The sequence below is a fragment of the Stegastes partitus genome, unplaced genomic scaffold (genome assembly GCF_000690725.1).
Source record: "Stegastes partitus isolate 25-593 unplaced genomic scaffold, Stegastes_partitus-1.0.2 Scaffold403, whole genome shotgun sequence".
In the NCBI taxonomy this organism is placed as follows: domain Eukaryota; kingdom Metazoa; phylum Chordata; class Actinopteri; family Pomacentridae; genus Stegastes; species Stegastes partitus.
In genome coordinates this window covers 149,229-164,177 of record NW_007578134.1, presented here as the reverse complement: position 1 = coordinate 164,177, position 14,949 = coordinate 149,229, and the positions used below count along the sequence as shown (strand labels likewise).

The 14,949-nt window shown below is 39.8% G+C and overlaps 1 protein-coding gene across 1 annotated transcript; it reads right to left on the bottom strand.

Moving 5' to 3' along the window:
• Nucleotides 1-4,046: 4,046 nt before the first annotated feature.
• Nucleotides 4,047-14,611, bottom strand: actr10 (actin related protein 10). Its single transcript, XM_008285464.1, has 13 exons — nucleotides 14,421-14,611; nucleotides 12,957-13,029; nucleotides 12,773-12,855; nucleotides 12,409-12,517; nucleotides 11,709-11,816; nucleotides 10,693-10,760; nucleotides 10,499-10,578; nucleotides 9,745-9,780; nucleotides 9,346-9,425; nucleotides 9,188-9,261; nucleotides 8,987-9,068; nucleotides 7,210-7,411; nucleotides 4,047-5,946 (listed from the first exon to the last, which is right to left on the bottom strand). Exons 1-13 carry the CDS (start codon nucleotides 14,495-14,497, stop codon nucleotides 5,765-5,767), a joined length of 1,254 nt encoding a protein of 417 aa, XP_008283686.1. The 5' UTR covers nucleotides 14,498-14,611; the 3' UTR covers nucleotides 4,047-5,764.
• Between the last annotated feature and the right edge of the window lie 338 nt (nucleotides 14,612-14,949).

The window sequence follows — 14,949 nt, the reverse complement described above, 5'->3', positions numbered from 1 at the left end:
GGAGTTTTCTATCAGTGCAGAGCATCAGAATCAGTTTTGCTGCCAAGTAGGTTTTCACATACGAGGAATTTAACTTGGTGTGTGTTTTGGTTCAGACTCTGACAAGTAGGAAAAAAATCAAAGGATTAAAGATTAAAAGCAAATGTTAAAGGTCAAATAAACAGGACATGTTAGAAGACACCAAAAAAACAAGTTTAGTGTATAAAAGGTATTATAAAAGTAATAAAATTGAAAAAAAAAAAACGTTTTATTTCTACTTTTAGAATAAAAAATATCAGAAATATTAAAATGTAATCTGTGAAACGTTAGCCTGATATATGAAACACTTTCCAAGATAGCATTTCTTTAAAAAATTGCCCATCGACCAACTTTTTATTCCACTATGGGAACAAAAATCATAAAATATTATTAAAAAGCAAAAGTTATAGGTCAAATGAACAGTACGTGTTAGAAGACAAAAAAAAAAAACAAGAGCAGTGTACATGAGGTATTATAAAAGTAATAAAAGTGTTGTTTCTATTGAGTTTTAATTCTACTTTTAGAATAAAAATATTAGAAATATTGCAATGTTTTCTGTGAAGTCTTAACTTAATACATTAAACATTTTCCAAGAAAAAAAAAAAAAGTCTATCGACCCACTTACAGCACGTTTTTTCTGACAATATCTGAGGATCTTTTTAGGCTAAAAGTCTGAAAATGACTCCGTTTCTTCTCCTCATGTCATTGATTCAGAATCTACAACATTTGACAAGTAGATCAAATCTTCTCTAACTATGGGTGAATTGAAATATATATTTTTTAAAAAGTTGAAGCCGTCATGAAAAGTTCCATCTTTGAGCACATTTTAACAAAAACACTGATGATGCAGAAGTCAGCTATAGGGATACTTTCTGAACCACATGTAGCTGAAGTTCACATTAATGCAAAACAAAACACACAGAATACTTTATAATATAAAAATACTTGATCATAAAAAGGAAAGAAATGTATTTTTGTTGAACTTTGAAGACTGATTGAGCAGGTTTGAAAAATACTGCTGGATAATCTGAGCTCAGTCGAACAATTCTGGAGCTTAAAAGCTGAATTGATGCACAATTTAGAAAAAAAAAATCACAAATTATTTGATACATGAAGTTAAAACTTTACAAAATCTTAATAAAAATCTCTATTTTATGCTATAAAAACTGAACCAGAGACGGTCGAGCAGAAATTGTTCTAAAAACTTCATTATCTGAGATGTGCAAAGGATGATAATAATACTAAATTGTAAATGTTTCATCAAGCTTTTATCTTCGTTGAAGACACCAGCTGAGTCCAGATCAGACCTGAACCCTACTGGAGATTAAAACGACATCATGATATTTGGCTTACCTGCAATATTTACTGCAGGTGATAAAACAAGCTCTAGAATGACTCTACAATAACGTTCATCTGCACAGAAAATATAAAACAAAAACCTGAATAAGCCTTTGGAAGACTTCTTCTATGGTGCAACACTAGTAAAGACGTCTGATGTTTTCCTTTTGGATTCATTCAGATCTGACTCTGTGGTGCTGATTTAAATGGTCGAACATATTAGTTCTGTTTTCTGCAAGACACTGCTGCCAAAGAACCTGCTCCAGTCAACACCATCCTGCCTGTAGCTGAGATGTTTCCAACTGCGTTTCTTTTCTAAACCTTTCAGCGTTTCTCTCTTTGCACATGTGGAGCCTGCAGGTCAACGAACTGTGTCTTTTAAATAAAGTCCAAAACAGCTCAAAGCACCCTTAGATTAGACTAAATGATGCTCCACCAGAGAGCCTTTCCTTGCAGAAAAAGAGAACCGTGTGAGTTTGCCGCGTCGTGCAGCCTGCGATGACCACTTATGGCCATTTCACAGACCTGCGAGCGGCTGAGTGAAGCTCAGGCCTTCACCCACTTTCCGGGGTTCCCCCGCAGACAGCCAGAGGTCAGACGGACAGCTGCTGCCGCTTCCTGCCTCTGGGAACCACGCTGATGCTGCAGTCCCAGTTCGGTCTGGGGAGGAAGGGCTTCCCCTCAGAGGCAGCAGCAGGTGCTCCGGACCCTCAGATGTGGGCGAGGCCGCGGCTGTCTGCACCCGGAAAGGGATCATGTGAGAAAAGCTGGTTTCTGATGTTATGCAACCGCCGATCCTCTGAGTTTATACTCATGAGTCAACTGAGCGCACGATCGAAGGCTGGAACTCATTTGTTTCCAAGAAGAGCAGCTTCATACTCCCATCTGAAGGATTATAGTGTCTCAGTATCTTGTCATCAGGCTGTTATAAATCACACAACAGCTTAATGAAGCCACTTTTTTGTTTAAATAAACCAGTTGCAGCCCGACTTCAGACCTCCACACTGATGGACTCTGGCATGAAAAGTGGTGAAAGAGGAACACAGACATAAATAAGGATTCAAACAAGTTCAATTAATTACCCTGGTAGCTGTTCCAAACAACAAAAGGATATTTTACTGCCTTTTTATCTTCACTAGTTAACATTTAGACTTTTAAAAAAAAGCCAGATTCCAGATAAAATGAAGCAAATCTGAAAAAAGTTTCAACATGGCTCCTTTATAATCAAATAAATCATCATCATATTTAGATCCAGAAGGAATCACAGCCAGTAGATGATCCTGGTATCAAATGTGGTTGAAAATGAGACTTGTTTACCCAGAATGCACTTTTACAGTTTTCTCTGGTGAATGATCAGAAAACAGAAACACATCCAGGGTACTGATGATTGTTGCTATAACTCTGTGTCATAGACGTTAAACTGCTGCAGTTTTGCTGCTGAAACTACGGTACATCCCATAATATTGGTGCTCAAACTTGATAAAAATGAACAGAAAAGCAGATTTAACCTTCAAATAGTGACTCCTGGACGGATGTAAACTTGATTTGGTTGCAGGTTTGAACAGAACTGAAAACTTCATGAGTCTATCTGGTGCACTGATGAAGCTAAGAGGCTCAGAAATAAAGTAAACCTCCACCTCTATGTGCTTCAACTCTGAAAATATTCATAGTACGACGGGTAAAACTTGCAAACTATGCGACCAGTTAACATTCTGTTTCCTCACTTCTTCTGCTGCATCATTTTCAACAAGAGGATTCAGATGAAGAGCAAAGCTTTTACCATCTTCTTCCAAATCCCAGTGGAGCTGAACGAGGCTCCACAGCTCACCTGGAAACAGATGTGTCCAGCTGCAACCCCGAAACTTTCCCCACCGGAGTACGAATTAATGAACACGCATCCAGAAGAGACAAACTGACACCTTTTGACTCCACCGCTGCAGCCTGTAATCCGTCTCTGCTGCTCAGCGTTCATCCCTAATTTTACGACTGTAATCAAAACCCAAACATCAGCCGATTTCCCACACGTCTTCGCTGAAGCTGCAGGTGCATTCTGGGTAACTCTACCGTTTCCCACAGTAGCCGGGACGGAGAATCGCCGAGTGATTAATGTGACCCAAAAGGCCAAACAGATGCAGCTCCATCCCAGGACGTGAACAGCATGTCGAGGATATCAGCCACACTGTGCTGCAAACACATTATAAACTCCCTGTTAATAACCCTCTCAGGAGGCATTAGTCCCTCTGAAAGCTTCTGTAGCTTCCCTTCTTTTTCGTTTCGAGGTGAAACAGAAACCATGAGCTGACGGTTTTCGTGTTAACTGCACATCAGATAAACGCAGAGAGACGCTGGGAACCTTTTCCGTATTTCTTCGTACCAGTTATTGAGGAATTAAGACGTGAGGCCTGGAATAATGTCGCATTTCACTGTGATAATCTACAGCTCAGAAATTTCAGCGCCTGAGGCAAAACTCAGGGAAAAAAGAGCTACTTTTTCTGGGTTGACGGTTTTATGGTGCAGTGAAACAGAAACTGAGAAACTGGTGCAATGACACAGTTTATCCTGCTTGTTTTGTAGCTTTTAGAAGCAGATCTGTGGACAGTTGATGTTTATTAGATAGTTTCACACACAAAAAAGTCGGTTTGGTTGTTGATTTGTAAAACATCAGAGTTGAATAACGACTGAAAAGCAAGTCTGCTTGAGTGTTTATTTGTTGTAATGAGGGTTTTTCAGGTTTACAGAGCAACATTTCTGTCTGAAGTTTGTTTTAAATGACCTTAAACTACACATCCAATGGTGTTCTCAGTTGTTTAGCCTGATCAAAACTCTGGTTAGAACATTAAATAACATCTCCTCAAACCTTTGCACCTGTCAGAGCAGAAGATTTACATTTGTTTGTCTTTTAAGTGCACCAGAAGCGACATCCACATGAATACCATCTTATTTTAAAACAGCATTTTGAGGCGTTTTGATTTGAACTGTTGTCGAGAATACTACGGACCGGATATTTCTTTAACTGCACAACAGCTGCTACGAGGTCAGAAACATCTGCAGTTGATTATCTGTGTTAAATTCATCAATGCTGATGTGTTTGTATTTTCAGGATAACAATTAATTTGCACGACGAATTAAGTGACAACAGTGAGATCCAGTCAGAAAGAAAACACGGACGTCTGCATGATTGTTTCGGTAAAACACAACCTCGAAGCTTTCCAGCGACACTGAGGTCAGCAATGTTTCCTAAAGTCTCCATCGTATGTTAATTAAACGCTGGAGTAGTGTAGTCGCTCAGCGTAAACACAGCTGTGCATTTTGAAATGTATTAGTGTTGCTTGTCCTGCATGGCCAGAATATTCTGCAGCACTGGAGAATGGTCTGGCAACACCTGACTGTATAATCAATCTGCTATATGATTTAAAAAAAAAAGAAGCTCTGACTTGTTTCTATTTCAATCACAAGTCAACATACTTCCCGTTTCCACTCCGTTTTGCTAAGCTAAGCTAAACGTCAGCTAGCTGGTTCCCAAAATCTCCAACTATTGGCTCACAAATTACATCATAGGACACAAATCTCAAACCTCTGTGCACAAAAACTATCCCAAGCTCAGTAAACTAAAGGATAAATTCTGTGTAGAAGCCCAGTGATGACTTGTGTGTGACCGTAGCTTGAGGCGTAGTGAATACGGGTCACTATGTGGCAAAGTGTCCACCTAATGACGTACTACTGGGCTCACTATGTGGCAGAGTAACGTGGACGCTTTGGGTGAACGTAGCAGAAGTTGTGCACTTTAGAATCAAAGTGTATTCGTGTGAACGTAGCCTCAAACCAGAGAAATGTTCATCAGGAAATACTGAGGACACCTGAGAGTGTGTGCAGGAGTTTAAATGTATTTAAAGTCACTTCACACATTTAAGTACAGACAATAAATAAATGGAATTGTTTTTCTTTCTTCTGATGACGCCACGGTTCATGATGGTCTGCTGTCTCCGGAGTTGAGCAACATTTTCTGTACGTTTGCCGATAAACGGATGACTAATTTAACTTCATCTGAATGATTTCTGCTGAACACACTGTTTTTCAGTCCAACTGACACCAAAATACAGAAGAAAACGAGCTCGACAGGAAACACGTACAGATTCAGGATCTCGCTCACACACGTGGCTGCACGTAGCACTTTTAAAAATTTTAACACTGGACCATTTCTTGTGCAATATTAATGCAACAGCCTAAAAATCCGACCGTCCGCTCACCTCGGCGTCAAACAGACGGTGCATAAAAAAAACACGACGTTAACGACTCAACACTAGGAACACCTTGAGCTGTGTGTGTAGTTAACAAATGAAACCGACGAGAGCAGAGATGTTATATGAAAGACTACCGAACCGGAGTTTAATTTATGTTCCAGCGTGTTCTACTTCTCTGTGGAGAACGCTCTCTTCATTAGCGGAGGTGGAGTTTTTCCTGCTTCGTACAAAGACTCGGGCGGAGGCGAACTCAGGCAGCACCAGTCCGGGATGCGGCCGGTCTGGTTGTAGTAATCCCTCGACACCGACCTGCTGCCCAGGATGTCCTGGAGGGCCCCGAAGATGGCGCCTGTGCAAAGAAAAATAACAGGAATAATAACTTTATTTGTACGGTGCCTTTCGAAAACAGAGTTACAAAGTGCTTCCCAAAAAATAAATGTCATAATTAAACAAATAAATAAGACAAGTAATTGTTAATTAAATAAAGTCTAGACAAGACAACAGCTGCTTCATCAAAGTGCTTTCCAATAAAAAAGGATTACCATCTGTGTAATGAAAGCAACCCAGCAAGACTAAACTCCACAGGTACAACTCTGTAGTGTGATTTAAGGTGTGATTAGGACTAAAACCGTACAAATATTTTAAAAAGCACTACTTTATGACAGCTAAAAACAGGAGAATATTAAACTTTATTAGGAGATTAAAGAAATTCTTGTGCCAGATATTGCTCCGAAAAAACAAAACAACGTAGAATAAGAAACACAGTGCCTATAAAGTACAAAAAGCAATAAGATATAAGTACAAAACATCACTAAAAAAACAATAAGTGAGCTAAAATAAGGCCAGAAAAGAACAACAAACACTAATGCTGGCAATTATACTGAGGTAATAAGTAAAATGACACATGATATAAAATATTACACCTGAAAATGAGATAAAAATGAATCTATCATTGTACATGTAAGTGAAATCACACATGATAATAAAATATTATACATGAAATTAAAATATGGCACCTGAGAAATGAAATAATGCACATTATGTTGACAACGTTGTACATGAAAGTAAAAATATTGCACATCTGACACTTGGATCTGAATAAAACACCAATAATTCATATTAATATCAATAGTACTTTCTCAATAGTTTGTGAAATATCAGTTTTATGTGTCACATTTCATTTTCATGTGCAGTTGTTTGATTACATGTAGAGAATTTCCCTTTTCATGTGTAAAACAGTCAACATAAAGTGCAGTATTTCATTTTTCAGGTGCAATGTTTTAATTTAATCTTTGATATTACCTCATTATCGTTGCCACAATCACTCTATATTTTTCTGTTCTAGTCTATTTTAGCTCACTTAGTTTATTTCAATAATGTACTAATGTACTTATATCGAGTTGCTTTTCTGTTCTCATGTTGTTGTTTTTTCTGAGCAATATCTGGGACGAGCATTTCCTTCGGGATCAATAAAGCTTTGTCTTATCTTTACTTGACTGGAATATATATTAAAGCTGAGACCCTACAGAGTTATGGAACAGAGAGGGAGGTTTACAAATGTTATATACAAACGGTGTTTTCTCTCAGGTATTTGCACAAACGTAGATCTGACCTCCGAGCCAGGCGGTGCAGCTGGGTTTGGCGGGAGGAGCGTGGATGCGGAAGCTCTTGCTGGCCAACACGTCGCTGTACTTGGGCTTCTCCACCAGGAGGCGTATTTCTGCCAGCAGGCGGTGCAGGAAGCCGGGCAGCATGGCCGTGCCTCCGATCACCACCAGGTTCTCAGACAGCACTTTACGAGTGTCGATGGGGCACTGAAAGATAAACAGACATTTGCAAGGACAGTTTTCGAGGAGGCGGCCTTGAACTAGACTGAAACCAAATGTGAGCTTCACTGCAGCGTCTGTTCTGTTCTGTTCAGCTCCACTGATGTCTCAGGAAAGCTGCTGCGTTTCCATACGGCCTGAGCAACAGAGCTGCCATGTGACAAGACTTGTTGAAAATTTAATGGCATTACAAAGAAAGTCTGGGGCTGAAGCTGCTGTACCTTATGAGATTAATTAATTAGGCCGTTCTGGACTCTCTTGATCCCCACAGCGAACAACAACAAGGCTGCTTTTGGTAGCAGCAGCACTGAGTTAAACTGTTTCACTGCTGTTCAGTGTGGAGACAAACAGGACTGAGAGACTCCTCCTGACAAAGACACTGGACTGCCAATAACTGTAGACCAATCAGCCACCACCTTCCTAATGTTGTGTAGTTGTCCTTTTCCTAGTAGCATCAAGGTTTTCAGCAGTTCTGTGGGATCAGACCACACAGGAATATATGATTCTTGGGCTTCCGCAACCTTGTCTCTGGTTCACTAGTTGTCCTTCTTGGGACCACCTTCGGTGCGTACCAGGAACAACCCCCGTAACACTTCATCAGTCGTCATCGGAGTTTGTCTAAATCACTCACATCAACTTCAAGAAGTGACTGCTCACTTGCTGCCTCGTTTATCCCACCCACTGACAGGAGCCTTTGTAAAAAGATAATCGCTGTTTTTCACTTGTCAGTCGTTTTAATGTTGTGGCTGACGAGCTGGTTATGTAATAAAACTCCAACAGCACCACAACCTGCAGCCCCCGAACACGACCATTTAGTGACACATCTAGAAATCAGTTCTAACTAAAGCTGAACATTAATGCAGATAGGGCTGTTTGCATTACACATTAGTCCCAATGTTCAAACGCTGTTGCCTTTAAACGACTGTTTCCAAACCTACACAGTCTTAACAAGCCAGCAAAACTGTCATATTCGGATTGTTCCACGTAAATAACAGCTGGGACTCCTGTTTTAAGGTTTGCTTCTGTCTTCAACGAACACGTTTTGAACACTGCGGCTTAAACAATGATGCTGCTAATTTATGGATTTTAATGATTTTGACGAATTTGCCTCAAGACGAAAGTGACATTGAGAGCAAAAGAGAGACTGAGGAAGTGTGTGACGAAGGAATTCTGAGGCTGTTCAACTCCGACACTGAAGAAGATGACTTTAGTGGTTTTAGTGCAGGAGGAAGATGAAGATAGCGATCAATGACTTTTCCTGGTAGGCTGCTGTAGTTTATATTTTCTTAACCAGCCGTGTTACAGGCACTGTTTGGAAAAAAGCATTTACAGTATTTGTGTATGTTACCGGTATTTAATTAAAAGTTTAAAAAAATCTTTCTGTGTAAATATCTCATGCTATAACGTGGACAAGTGCAGCCTGTATATGTACAAAACTTGTTTTCTTTTTAAAGTGAGTAGGTGCGGCTTATATTCAGGTGCCTCAATAGTCCGAAAATTACGGTACTCATCAGCATAACATCATGCTGTCACATATAACCGAATGAGTGACTTTTTCTCTACCTTGACCAGAGCGTCGAGTATCAGAGAGGCCACGCTCTTCTCCTCATTGTCCTGCTCAAACAGGATCTCCATCACAGAGTCCCTGAAAAAAAGAGCAACACTCTGAAAAATAAATTCAAACACAATTCAGGCAAACTGAAACAGAAAATACAAGAATATGTGCAAAGACGGTAAGGAAATCTGCACAAAACTAGCAGCTACCTGATAGATCCTTTGACATGCAGGATTTTCTCTCCATCCAGAGGATAATCAACATCTGGCGGAGGGGCTGGACGCTGCAAACACAAGTAATAAAAAGCTTCACTCAATGCAAATGTTAGTCTACGGTTTCAGGATAACCGTACAAACATCTCGCTCACCTCCGCTGTGCCGTCCAGGTTAAATTTGGCCTCCTGGATCTTGAGGCCTCTCTGCAGGTCGCTGACAAAACATGTTCTCACTGCAGGAAAGAAACACGCACACAGCAGTCATATATACAAACATAACAGAGGCGAGTTTGAGACCGAGGAGCCAAAGAAACTCGAGTCAGTTTTGCTGTGAGAATATTAAAAGCAGCTACAGACCAGAGCTTCATTCATTTTAAGTGACCTTCGATGCATCAGTACATAGAGTGAAATAAAGTATATCAATTATAGCTTGGATTTTTATATGAGGGGAAAGCTGCCTCTGGAGGTAATAAAAAAAAAGGATCCATGACCCTTGTGGGAGAAAAGCAAGAGGTGCAGATTTTAAATTTGAAATAACTCAGTGAAACCTACCCTTGATGTCCTCCACGGTCTCTTCTGGGATGGTCCCTGCGGAAAAGATGAGACGAGGATATAAGAAATGAAGTGAACATTAATTTTCTTTAGTTCACTTTTGCACCAATCAGCCATTTTTTTTTTCTTCCACCGCTTCGCTTCCGAGTCAGATTTATGAAGAAGCTGAATCAACGGTTGGGGAAGTACGAGCTGACGCTGCAGCAAAGGACGAGTGTGACTGCTTAGTGGCAAACAAATCCCACTGTGATTCCCTTCAGAAAATCATGGATTTTTTTTTGGTGTCGCTGTCATTTTACGACTTCTCTGTGGACTTTCACGTCTTCTGAATCACGTTTAAAAGTGTAATTACAGACACCTCGGCTCCTTTGCGCTTCCTGCAGAGTTCAGTCCGGTCAAGTGAGTCGGCCTGCTGTCTTTTTTTAAATATTGATGTACATGCGTGGCTTTTCTCGCTCTGCCTCGACACAATACATCAGTTTTTTTTCCTCCTCCGTCAAGGAAAAGTACAGAGCGAAACCTCTAAAATAGACTGCGTGCATATATATAATTCACAGACGGAGAAAGGGATTCACTCGATGGTCACACAGAAACAAGTTCTGCTGATGAATAGTAAATGATGCATAATGGGTCACTGCCACTGTATTTTTTTTTTGCTCTTGGCACTGTAACACAAATCAGCAGAGTTATGGCTTTATAAGTGCATCATTTAAAAGACAAAGACAGATGGTGTGCGAGGAGTCTCTGTAATTACCGATGACAGCCGGTACGCTCTGTCCAGTGGTGGTGTCGGTGTCCACGGTGCACTGCTCCACCAGGAGTCCGTCCAATTCTCTACAATAAACAAACACATATGAGCTCATTTAAATCAGAAATCACGAGTGAAACAGAAGCGTTATTTTAACAGTCAAGTGGAAACAGTGCACACTCTCTCTTAGAGCTACTTACTTATGGATGGCCTTCCCTCCCAGTGGCAAAGCTTCCCAGGCTGGAAGAATAGGAGTGCACTCATACACCTGATGAACCAGTTAAAGCAGGTAACGTGAAAATCTTGAACTGCAAATTTATAACAGGACTATAAATCTGCTTTTTGCATTTACAAATTCAGAATAACGGATCACATGAGAAATTAGAAACAGTTTTATTGCCAAGTAGGTTTGCACATATGAGGAATCTGACTCGGTCTTTTGGGGCATGACAGTAACATGTAGATTAAATAAGTGTCGCAAGTCAGTGGACAGGAACTGCTACAAGACAAATTAGAAGCAAGTGTAATCAAGGGATTATAAGTCCTAAAAAGTAATAGACTGACCTCTAGTGTGCAGGAATGTGCAACTTATTCACCTGAAAATGTGCAAGATTACATAGTATGTGGTATAAACAACTTGAAATGTGCAACAGGATAATAATCTATTTAAAAGCTGTGCATTAATGTAGTGGTTTAACAGAACACAGTCGATTCGTACCGTTCAGCATGAATGTAAACCGCAAGTTAATAACAAAGTTTAACCATCAGAGAGTGAAATACAGTTTTACTGACACTGCTAAATTGACTAACTAGAAACTAGAAGGCACCCGCTAAGCACACTGCTGGATCTGCACCAAAACGTAGCTGACCATACTCCACCTCTGCACCAAGTTTCATCAAATTCAGCTGAAGTTTTTGCATAGTTTGTTTTGCTTACAGACAAACCAATGATAAACAAACTTCCACCTCAGCAAGGAATAATTCCCTAAATCTTGATGCAGAATTTATTTTTGTGGCAAGATACAAGCCGTTGTGTTCCCATTAAAGCTGGAAAATTTAAAACAACCCAATTAGCAAATTGCAAAGGCTGCAATTTAAAATATACATTATGCAGGACATCTGGCCCAGGGTTGAAACTGTCACGTCAGTGGTTTTTAAAAATAAACGTTGCATTTCTCGTGTGACAGTCGGACACAGGATGATGGGAAAAGGATACAGGCAGCACCAGAGTCTCCGTGTGTCCACAGTCCATCACCAGAGCAGAGTTGATGCCCAAAGTCATGATGGCCATGAGGTGACTCGGCGCAAACAGCACAGAGGGAACCTGGAAAACAAACATGGAGTAACACCTCAGTGCAGGCAGAATTCACTCCTAACATTAGGAATACCTGCTAAGCTAAAAGACTGTCTGTTTATTTGTGATTACACTTTTAAAACTTAGGTCCCTGTAATTTTAAAGTGGATGTGGAAATGACATTGTAGAATTTCACAATGAAATGACAAAAATAACACTACAGCAGTTGGCGTCTTAATTTTGAGTCTACTCTTTATTACTATTACGTAAAAACAGAACAGTGGGAGAATGAATGAGGAGCCTGGAGCTTGAAATATCAAAACAGGGCACAAGTTAATTTTTAAAGTGACAAAGTGCATCAAATGACATAAATGATTATTTTATCATCTGTTACTATTCTGACAGTATCTTTAAATTAATGATATATGCAAAGGGAGATGAGCACTGGAGGAACCCTGCAGTTTAATATAAGAATGAATTACAAATGAACTACTCTGGTAACAAGATCATTTCCCTGGGTGACAAATAACTTCTAACATCAATGATATGTGCTCCATAGTGACGTTTACTCCACAGATGATGTGTCGTTTTAATAAAACACTGATATACGTTGTTGTGGTACCTCAAACTGTTTGAAGAAGACCTTGGTGAGCGTCTCCCTGAAGTGGGACGGGCAGAGGATGGACTCGATGATGACCACTCTTCTGTCGCGAGGGTTCACCAGCAGGTGCCTGGTTGAAGCAAATAATAAGAAAAACTTGGACTTTATGTGGCTGCATCACTCTGTTGTACTGTTTGTTCTGTATGAGGCTATTCTGCATTACAGAAAAATCACTTTGCCTTTACAAACTACTATGATGGCTGAAAACACAGAATAGACAAAACTACAGTTATTCATTACAGTGTAAATGCATTTGGCTACCGAAACTATGACTATAACTAGTAACTCTTTTAACATTTACAAAAGGTAACTAACTCATTCTCACCTGAAGTACAGTATATGGATAAACTCTTTGAGGATTACATAGAGCTCTTCTGTGTTGATGTTGTACTGAACCACCTTGGTGGCCTGAAAGCGAGACATCACACACCACATGAATAAATACTTCACAGTTTCTACACATCATTCCAAATGATTACAATCAGCAAATCACAGCAGCACAGTCTCACCTGCTGCTGTCCCGGTTTCCGGATCTCGCTCGGAATTATGAACCTGGGCCCCGTTTCCCCTGCAAAGCCACATCTGCAAGAACAGATGAAAAAAAAATCTGATTCTTGTCAAACATGACTAATCATTTTAATGCATAGCATAATTTCAGCAATACTAGTGAACTACGTCCAAACTAAGGGTCGACAGATTTATCAGCCTGTCTAATTATCAAATCCTATATTCAGCATTTTTCTGATTATAGGTAATGTGATTCACAATAAAATGAATACATTTTAAAATGTGCAACTTCTGCTCTGATGCAGCGATCTCTCTCGATCTGTAGTCACCTCTCTGTGACCACTGTCAATTTGACTGCAAAAGTTCATTTCTAGCAGAAAAATATGCACAAAATATAATTTCCAAATTACCAAATCGTGACTCATATCACAGCTATAACACAGTTATATCTATCAAAATATTCTCAACATAAAGTTTTTAGCATTATCGTTCAGCTATCGTTCGAAGGAACATATTATTGTTGAATGAGAAGGGGGGGAAAAACCCTCAAAGTGCAGTTGTATATAAATAAATGAACAGTGCATCTCTGTGCCAGATGTTGTGAGACAGTAACTGCACACAAAGACATCATTCTTTAAAAAGAAGAACACAGTCCTCTTGATCTCCATGTGACTTGCTTTGAGTCAGTTTATCTTCAAGCAAACATACAGTATAAAGTGCTGCATGTTGTATGAGTCACAGTATATTTCTATTAATGTGCTGACTGCAATCATACTAAATATTTAGAGATATGCAGGATATAATGACAGCTGAAACTTTCAGATTACCAAGTGCTGTCAACAACCTACTTAGCTCCTTCAAATAGCAGCAATCATGGGGAGAAACTTTCCTCAATGGACAAACATCTGAAGGCAGGATTTATCTTGATGACACAAGATTTAGCTTGTTGTACAGTCATTGTTTTTCAGTTGCATCAAATGTAACTCAACATTTTAGAAGACACTTCTTGATCAATAACCTCAATAAGTTTATCGTGAGCTTTGTTTTTTGTTTATGTCTTGTTGTCTGAAATGAACGCAGATGCAAACATTTGCCTATTATTTTGTGCTGTCGTAGCTGCACTGCCAGTGGAGCTAGGTAGATTTATTTGTTTTTAGCTTAGCGTTGCTGGATTTGACCCAAAACTTGGCATAAGCTAACGGTAGCACAGCACTGACGTCTCTCGTTAGCCTAGCATTTTCAGGAGTGGCTTAATAGCTAACAACCCTGCAGCATTCACTTCCACGACTATGTAGCACTTGTTTCTGAACTTTAAAACCTCTGTTAGCTCTAAAAGGTCAAGTTCTACAAACTGCATCCACACACGGTCAGTTTATTTAAAGAATGGCGCCCCATGTTAGCTGTTTGTTAGCATTATGCTGACCCAGTTGCACAGTTAGCCCGGCATGCTAACGGCTGATACTCACTTTGTGTACGCTGCTCCTAAATCAATGACTATCGCGGTCTTCTCTCCTCCACTTCCCAACCCATCAAATAAGGGCATTTTACTAATTTGCTCGCCTCTGGGCGAAAATTAAATCTGTAATTGGCGCCGACAGCAGAGAATGTTCATCGTATTAAGGCTTGGAAGCTTGTTGTCTTCCTGTTGGGCTGGGCGGGGTCTTCTGAGGAGCGGTGACGTCATCTAGGAGGGGTAAGAGGTGCCTGATGAAAATATCTGCAAAATCAAAACATTAGTGAAAATAATTCTCAAAGAAATAACTGGTGAGAGTGAGGGTAAGGTTAGATTAAGATAGTGGAGTAATGTCGTTAAGTACGTTTACTCAAGTACTACAGTTAAATTTTTAGGTACTTTGATAGATATTTTGGTGATGCCACATTTTACTCCACTCTTCCCGTTTAGGTATTTTGCTAATTCAGGTTAATAACATAAAATATACATTAGCTGATGAATTCTGCATTTTTATTATTAATCAAATTACCCAGCAGTAGTAA